This window comes from Elephantulus edwardii, unplaced genomic scaffold (genome assembly GCF_000299155.1).
Source record: "Elephantulus edwardii isolate Elephantulus edwardi_28Jun2011 unplaced genomic scaffold, EleEdw1.0 scaffold00032, whole genome shotgun sequence".
Taxonomy (NCBI): Eukaryota; Metazoa; Chordata; class Mammalia; order Macroscelidea; family Macroscelididae; genus Elephantulus; species Elephantulus edwardii.
This window is the reverse complement of record NW_006399782.1, coordinates 8441511-8450882: the sequence shown is the minus strand read 5'-3', so window position 1 is coordinate 8450882 and position 9372 is coordinate 8441511. Positions and strand designations below refer to the sequence as shown.

Genomic DNA, 9372 nt, shown 5'->3' with positions numbered 1-9372 from the left:
ATCAACAGAGACCTGCTAGAAGTACAGGCTGGGTTTAGAAGAGGCCATGGCACCAGGGATATTATTGTTAATGTGAGATGGATCTTGGCTGAAAGCAGAGTACCAGAGGAATGTTCGTCTGTGTTTCATTGACTATGCAAAGGCGTTTGACAGTGTGGGTCACAACATTATTCTGGACTCTTGTCATACCAATATCTAATTATATGTTCTTTTTATATAGTTCTCTCCCTCATCTGTTTCAATGTCATATACATTATTTATTCCCTCTTTTCTTAGTTTCTCCCCAACCCCCATGTTAGCCCTCTTGTGACTGAGATATTTCACTCAGCATAATGTCCTCCAGGTTCACCCATTTTGTATAATATTTCATGAGTTCCTTGTTTTTCAGTGTTGCATAGTATTCTATTGTGTAACTATACCACAGCTTCTTTATCCATTTGTTTGTTGATGAATATCCACACTTTCATGATCCGCCCTGATTAGGGAGTAGTTGTGTCTTTTTATTTATCATGGCTTGAGAGGGACCATGTTTGATGAATTTCTGTGGAATTGCATATGTTCAGTCAAAGGACACTAAGACCTCATCATGTGCTAGGTCAGCTCCTAACTGCCAGGAGCTGCTCTGTTCTCTTTTCCTGCACTAAGAACACATTTCCCAAATCTATATTACAACACATCTCCAAAGTACTAAAGAGCAATGGTGTCTCTCTGGAGACTAAGGTACGGAAGATAGAAGGAGAATTGATGCCTTTGAGCTGTGGTGCCAGAGAAGAGTATTGAGGACTGCTAGGAAAACAAAAAGATTCATCCTGGAAAGGGTCAAACCAGGCTGCTCCTTGGAGGCAAGGATCCTGACGCTTCGTCTGACATATTTTGGACATGTTGTAAGGAGGAACTGGTCCTTTGAGGGGGACATCATGCTTGGGAGGGTGGAGGGACAGCGCAGGAGGGGAAGGCCCTGTATGAGGTGCATTGATTCAGTGACTGGGATAATCGGGATGAGAGTGTCAGAGACAGTGTGATTGGCACAGGACAGAGCAGAGTTTAGGGCTGTTGTACATAGGGTGGCTATGAGTCACAAGCGACTATACGGCACATAACAACAACAACAACAACAAATTACAATACCAGCTGAAACTTCTTTACAATACTTTTTTTTTCTCCTTTTCAGGAAATGCTGGGAAAAAACCAGCCAAGGTAGCTGATGATATCATCAGTGGTGTTGCAGATTTCACCCAGAAGCATTTCTCTGGATCATTAAGCTTTGTTAAAGTTGTCCTCTTTCTACCTCATCTGTTAAGTGTATTCTACAACAGCATGAAAAACCGAGAAAGCCATGTGTTGCCTGCCATTCAGTTTCCAACCTCTGAGACTGCAGGTAAGATGGTCATTAAAAAACTGACCACAGGGTCTCTGTGAGATCACTTAGGAAATAGTGTTGTGTGAACACTCACTAGGCTTACAGTTTCCTGTCAGTTCTAGGCTTTATAGATAAATTCCTAAACTACAAGTGGAAAGTCCACAAAGTATGAGACAGAGCTTTTTAAGGAATGTTTCTTTCTGAAGTGTAAAATGATATATGGGAAGCAGGAAGAGCAAATAAAAAGGAAGAAAACAAAACAGGGAAGAAGAAGATAGAAAAAGGAAATTAAGTTTTGAAAAGTTCATCTAGTGGTTTAATGACTCCCCACCCCCCGCCCATTTCTTAAAAGATTGTGTTTTGAATGAAAGTTTACAAAACACATTAGTTTTTGCATTTTGGTGCTGGAGAAGAATATTGAACCTACCGTGGACTGCCAAGAGAACTAGCAGGTCTGTTCTGGAGAAGTTGAACCCAAGCTGCTCCTTGGAGACAAAGATTTTGAGGCTCCATCTCACATTTTGGGCACATGGCCAAGCGGGACTGGTCTTTGGAGAAGAACATCATACTTGGAGGGGTGGAGGGACAGCACAGGAGAGGAAGATCCTGGATGAGATGGATTCATACAACAAATGGGATGATAGGGGTAGGTGTGTCGGGACAGTGAAATTGGCTTAGGATAGAGCAGGGTTCAGACCTATTGCAAATATTATTACCTGTAAATAATACTGCAATAAACATGAATGTATATATCTGCTCATGTTACCACTCTTCTTTTTCAGGATATATATCTAGTGGTGGAATTGCTGAATCAAATCATCTTCCTAGTCTCAACTTTTTATGGAAGTACAAAAATTGCTTTTCATAGTGGTTGCACCATTGTACGTGTTTTCCTTTAGATCTGGTTTCCTGATGTTCCAGTGCAATCTTTAGAGTCTCTTCTGACATCATTTCGGTTTTTTCTTTCTTCTCTGTTTCTGTAATGACCTTTTGCTTTCTTCATGAACGATGTCCTTGATATCATGCCACAACTCATCTGGTCATCTAGCATTGGTGTTCAATACCTCAAACCTATTCTAAAGATGATCATGGAATTCTGATGGAATTGATTCAAGATCATAACTTGGTTCCCATGGACTTAGTTGTAGTTTTTTTCCGCCTCAATTTGAATGTGCATATGAGTAATTGATGATCTGACCCACAGTCTGCGCCTGGCCTAGTTTTCACTGCTAATATTGAGCTTCTCCAATGATTTATTCCACAAATATAGTCAATATGATTCCTAAACAGCTTACTGGGTAAATTCCACATGTAAAGTCACCTTGTGTGTCTTTTAGAAAAAGTAATTGCAATGAATAAATCATTGTAAATACAAAATTCAATCATTCTGTTTCCAACCTCATTTCTATCACCAAGCCCATATATTCCAATTACTGTTCCTTATTCATTGTTTCCTACTTTTGGATTCTAGTCACTAGCTATTATTAATACATCCTGATTGCATGTTCGGTCAATTTCAGACTGCAAAATTTGTTAAAATTCTCAACCAGGTGGACTGACACAGTGACTGCCATAATGGGCTCTTGTGTGTCAGGAAATATCAGGATGGTGCAGGACAGGACTGGTTTCAGATCTTTTGTTCATAGGGTTGCTATGAGTCGTACTCAACTCAATGGCACCTACCAACCACAACAGCACCACTGTACATTCCAACCAATAATGTATGAGATTTCCAATCTCTCCACACTCTCATCGACATTCGTTGTTTACTGTCTCATTGAAATTTGCTGCTATCTCTAGGATGAGATGACATTTTAGAATTAAAATTAAGAAATTAAGAATTTCTTCCTGAGTCTCTTGGTCATTTGAGTGTTTTCTTTGGTGAAGTGTCTACTCGTGTCCTTTGTCCATTTTGTAATGCAGTTGTCTTTTTCTTGTTGAGAGATTTGAATTTTCTATGTCTTTAAGAATTTAGTCCCTTTACAGAAGTATTGTTGCAAAATATTTTTCTCCCAATCTGTAGATTCTCTTTCCATTCCTTTGGAGAAATTATCACACATATGAAGATTTAATTTTATGAATTCCTAAATCATCTCGTTTATCCTCTATTGGTTGTACATTTTCAATTCTATTTGGTAGTCTATTTGTGCCATCCATTGGAGAAGATTTTTGTTTTCTTAATGGTGAGATGTATATATATATATATATATATATATTTTGAAGGCTGTAGTTTTGATCTTTTGCAGTAAGTGCTTCAAGTCTTCTTCACTTTCTGCAAGCAAGATTATGGCATCTGTGTAATGCAAGTTGGTAATTAGTCTTCCTCTAATCTTGATTAAAACAAAAATCCTCACCACTGGACCAAGGCAACATCATGATTGATGGAGAAAGGATTGAAGTTATCAACAATTTAATCTTACTTGGATCCAGAATCAACACCCTTAGTTGCAGATGTTGTTGTTGATTGCCTTCTAGTTGAGCATAATTTGTTGCAACTCTAAGAACAAAAGGCCTGAAGCCTTTCTATAACTATTGACGTTTATCAAAGTTCATAGAGTTTCCAGAGGCATGTTGTTCAGGAAGTGGATGCCACTCCTGCCTCCAATTAGTAACAGTAGTCAATAAATTAAAAATCTGCATTGCAAAAATCTGTTACCAAGGACTTCTCCAAAGTTCTGAAGAACAAGGATATCCGTTTACAGACTATCCTGCCCTTTACTCACCCCATGGTATTTTCAATTGCTTCTTGAACTTCCGAAAGTTGGATGATGAATAACGAAGACCAAAGAAGAATTGATGACTTTGAATTGTCGTTTCTCAAGCAGTGTTGAATATACCAAGACAAACAAGGCTCTTTTGAAGGGAGTGCAATTAGAGTGCTCCATCGAGGCAAGAGTAGGGAAACTTCATCTCACTTACTTTAGGCATATTCAGGAAGAACCAGCCCTTAGAGAGAGAGATACTATACCGAGAAAGGTAGAGGTTCAGTGAAAGCGAAGAAGACCCAAGATGGATTGACTCAGTGATGACTACAATGGGCTTTGCTTGGATGAGATCATGCGGATGGTGCAAGACAGGGCGGGGTTCAGATCTGTTGTTCAAGGTGTCATTATGAGTTGTAGTCAACTTGACAGTATCTAACAACAACAAACAATAACAGTTTGTGATTTTCTTCTTTTTTATATAGAGAGCAATGCTTATTTATTTTTGTTGAGGTTACCCTGTAATTTACTATTTCATTCCCAAGTCTAAAGTCATTCACCTTATCTTGAGAGTACCTTTTTTCCTCTCTATTTGGAAGTTCTGTAATTACAATGTTTATTGTGTCTTATTATTATTTCCTAGTCATCCTCATTCATCCACTGATATATCCGGTTTCCTGTAGTTACTCAGTTACATTACTTATGCTTTGTTTTGGTTGCTTTCTGAATTATATTGTCATGTGTGTTTCTGTCATTGTTCTCTGTGAAGAATTCCCAATAGCTTTCTTATAAGATTGGATTAGTTTTCACAAATTCTCTTAATTTTTGCTTATCTGATAGCCCTAACTTCATTATTATATATGAAGGACAATGTTGCTGGATGTATAATTATTGATTTCAAGGTTTTCATCCCATTACATTTTTTGTCAGTGTGATTTCTGCTGAGAAACTGAATCTTAGTGTTAATCGCCTTTGTAGATAATTCTTTGCTTTTCCAGACCTGCTTTTTTCTTTCTTTGTCTTTGAGGTTGGAAAATTTTCTCACATGTCTTGATGTTTTCTTTTCAGTGTCCATCTTCTCTGGGGTTCTCTCAGCATCCTGAATGCATGTTCTCTCCTTCATCATCATCATCATGTTTGGGAGTTTTCTTCCAGTGAACCTTTAACAGTCTTTTGGTCTTTTGGATGGGAGTTTGTTTTTTGTTAGTGTGCTTATCTCTTTCTGTTTTAAAATTCCAATCACACGTTAGTTATTTCTCTTGATGTTGTCCCATGTAGTTTTTATGCTTTTTCCATTTTATTCCAATTTTTTGTCTTATGGATTATTATCAAGGACTTTGCCTTCCATGTAATTATGTCTTTCATGTCTCCAATTGTGCTCTTTTTTCCTTCTACTTTATTATAAATTTCTTAAGTTTGATCTTAGTATCTGAATTTCAATTTGCAGTTTTTGTGTGGCTTCTAATTTCCATTGATAGTGCAATTGATCTTGTATTGATATTTTTTAAGTTCTTTTAGAGTTTTGTTTTTAAGTTCTTTTAGAGTTTTGATTTTTTTTTCCTGTAATGCCCTCATTTCCACCCCCATTACCCCGCCCCCCCCCATGAAGGTATTTAACTTTCTTTGGAATTTATTTTTGTATAACTTTTTATAAATTTTAATGAAAATTTATAGAGAACTTGAATTTCCAGTCATTCTTTATTACTCCTTTTCCTCCCTGCCCATTCCCCTACAGTTCACTTTTCTGTTTGAAAAAAAATTCTTTCATTGTTGTACAATTTCCCACCTCCACCCCAGTCCACTTTACTATGCAGCTCTTATTCTGAACTCTTGCCATGCAAATAATACCAAATCATATATCCCTTTTAAACAGTTCTCTCCCTCATCTGTTTCAATGCAGTGTACATTGTTTATCCCCTTTTTTCATAGTTTTGCCCCACACCCTATGTCAGTCTTGTTTTGTAACAGTGGCATTATGCAGTATTTGTCTTTTTTGTGACTGAGATATTTCACTCAGCATAATTTCCTCCAGGGTTACCCATTTTGTATAATATTTCATTAATTCATTGTTTTTCAGTGCTGCATAATATTCCATTGTGTGACTATACCAGAGCTTCTCTATCTGTTCATTTATTGATGGGCACTTGGGTTGTTTCCATCCCTTTGCTATTGGGAACAAAGCAGCAATAAATATGTGCATGCACATATCTGTTTGAATGGCAATTCTAATTTCTTTAGAATATATTCCCAGTAGTGGAATTGCTGGGTCAAATGGTATTTCAATTTTCAACTTTTTGAGAAAGCGCCATACTGCCTTCCATAGTGATTGTATCATTTTACACTCCCACCAACAGTGAATAAGGGTTCCAGTATCTCCACAACCTCGTCAGCATTTGTTATTTGTGGCTCTGTTGAATTTTGCTATAGTTACTGGGGTGAGATGATATCTCATAGTTGTTTTGATTTGCATCTCTCTTAGAGCTTTGAGTTTTGAACTTCTGTTCATGTGATTGTTTGCTGTCTGAATGTCTTCTTTGGTGAAGTGTCTGTTCATATCCTGTGCCCATTTTGCAACTGGGTTGTTTACCTTTATCTTGTGATATCTTTGAAATTTCTTATCAAGATGTTCTGGCTGTTTATGAACATGAAAGATCATCTTCTTTTGGTTGCTTTTTTGGTGACTTTTTTTCCTTAGTGGTGATGTGTTTGCAGTCTTTAACTTCCTGCCTTCTGGTGAGTGTGATAAAAGACAGAGATCTCTGTGTGGTTCTCAGGTCATTGTTCACGGACAGTAGTTTAGAGTGAGCTTGTGATATTTGCATTCTAAAATCCATCAGTGGACCAGGAGATGATCTTTACTCTTATGCAACAGGTGAAACTGCAGGAGAGGTATGTGTGTGTGTATGTGAGTATATGTGGGCCATCTGGGAGGCTGGACTCTATGGGGAGGAGTGTGGCATTAGGATTGGAGGAAGGCTTATCAATAACAATTTATGTTATGCAGATGAAACAGCCCTGCTTGCTGAAACTGAAGAGGACCTGTAGCTCTTTCTTGCTGCAGAAGGTTAAAGACTGCAGCCTTCAATATGGATTGAAGCTCAACATTAACAAAACAAAGATTCTCACCACTGGGTCAATTGGCAGCATCATGATAGACAGAGAAGAGATTAAGATTGTTAACAGCTTTAGTTTGCTTGACTCCACAATCAACACTTTTGGTATCAGCAGCCAGAAAATAATAATAAAAAAAAGAATTACACTGGGGAAGTCTGCTGTCAGGGACATATCCAGAGTCCTGAAGAGCAATGATGCCAGTCTAGAGACTAAGGTGTGCCTGATTCAGGCCATAGTCTTTGCAATTACTTGCTATGCATCAGAAAGCTGCACAATGACTAGGGATGATAGAAGAAACATTGATTCCTTTGAACTGTAAAGTATTAACTATACAATGGACTGCTAAGAGAACAAACATGTTCATCCTAGATAGGGTGAAACAATGCTACTCCCTGGAGGCAAGGATTCTGAAGCTTCGTCTGACATACTTTGGGCATGTTGCAAGGAGGGAGCAGTCCTTGGAGAGGGACATCATGCTTGGAGGGGTGGAGGGACAATACAAGAGAGGAAGACCCTCAATGAGATGTATTGACTCAATGACTGGGGTGATGGGGGTAAGTGTGTTAGAGACAATAAGATTGGTAGAGGAAAGAGCAGGATTCAGAGCTATTGGACATAGAGTCATTAAGAGTTGCAAATGACTCGACAGCACATAACAACAACAACAACATGTGGATAGTCTTACTATCTGTTTCCAGGCAAGACCAGATAAAATAAAGAAAAGTGAAGAAAGGAGATAGGGAAAGAGAATAATGAAAACTAACAAATTTTAAAAAAACAAAAAGAAAAATGGTGAGTAAAATATTTCAAAAGGAAAAACTCAAACTGAGAAGGTACAAAAGGGACCAGAATCAAAGTAGAAAAGGGAATAAAAAGATAATTGAGGGAAATGGAACAAGCTTAAATGATGCTCTTGCCATTACTGTGGCAGTTAGCCAGGGCAGTGGTTAAAGCAAGCCGTCTGGTCTGGAATGGTGTTTCTATTTGCTTAACAGAAGGTTGAAGATGGGGTACCCAATCAGGGCAGAGATTCTGCTTGTCAGAGAGACGGTTAAAGGCACTGGAGATAGCCCAAAATATAGCACCAGGCTATGTACAGCACCTCTGATGGCTTAGCAGACGTTGAGGTGTGGGGAACCCATCCTGAGATGGAGTTTCAGCTTAGGGCAGTCTGTCTGTCCGGGTTTGCATTCTTTACCAATCCAGGGGCTGAGTGCTGGCAGGCCAGTCAGGCAGAATGGATCCCTCTGCTGGTGTAAGAGGGAGAGAACATGTGAGGAGGAAACAGCCAGATCTACACGGATGCAAGTACTGGCACAAGTCATAAGTGCACTACAACTAAGGTTGGAAACCACCCGTTCTGGCTTCAGATCCTTTTTGGGAGTGGACTCAGGTGGCTTTTTGTTGTTAATTGCCATCGGTGTGAGTACAGCTCCTGATGATTCCGTGAATCTGATCTCTGTCCACTGGGACCAAAGAAAGACAAGGTTGTTGAGGTTTTTTTTTTCTCCTTCACTGACCCTCCACCTTTGCAAGTAGAATGGCTTTTTATCATGCCCCAAAACAACTTTGCCTCTGATATGCCAATGTTTCAAGAAACATTCTTATTATACTATTTGTTCTTTTGCAGTGCATGGGATTTTCAGCACTCTTCTCTAATACCACAACTCAAAGGCATCAATTCTTCTTCTGTCATCCTTATTCACTGTCCAGCTCTCAGATGCATAGCAAGTGACTTGAAACTCTGGCTTGAATGTGGTACACCTTAGTCTTTAGATTGACATCATTGCTTTTCAGGACTTTGGAGCGATCCTTGACAGCAGATTTTCCCAGTGTTATGTCTCCTAATCTCCTGACTGTTAGTACCAAGGGTGTTGAATGTGGATGCAAGCAAGATGAAATAATTAAAAATTTCAGTTTTTTCTCCATTTATCATGATGTTGCCTATTGGTCCAGTCATGAGGACTTTTGTTGGTTTTTTTTTGTTGTTGTTGTTTTTGTTTTGATTATTAAATTTTATTAATTTTAATGAACATTTACAGAGATTTTGGGTTTTCATTCATTCATTGTTGCACTATTTTCTCTACCCTCCTCCCCAGTTCGTTCTTCTTTTTTCCCCCTCTTGAAAGTCTGTTTTAATTGTCCAGTTGCCACAGTGCTTGTCAAAGCCAGTTCTGATTAATCTCCTTTGTCAGT

At 38.5% G+C, this 9372-nt stretch overlaps 1 protein-coding gene across 1 annotated transcript in view; it reads left to right on the top strand.

Moving 5' to 3' along the window:
- Positions 1-9372, top strand: part of LOC102872255 (poly [ADP-ribose] polymerase 15-like) — a 35206-nt gene that overhangs the window by 15944 nt on the left and 9890 nt on the right. The window contains exon 5 of the mRNA XM_006884304.1: positions 1172-1378. Within this exon, the coding sequence (XP_006884366.1) occupies positions 1172-1378 (207 nt within the window). The remainder of the gene's footprint in view (positions 1-1171; positions 1379-9372) is intronic.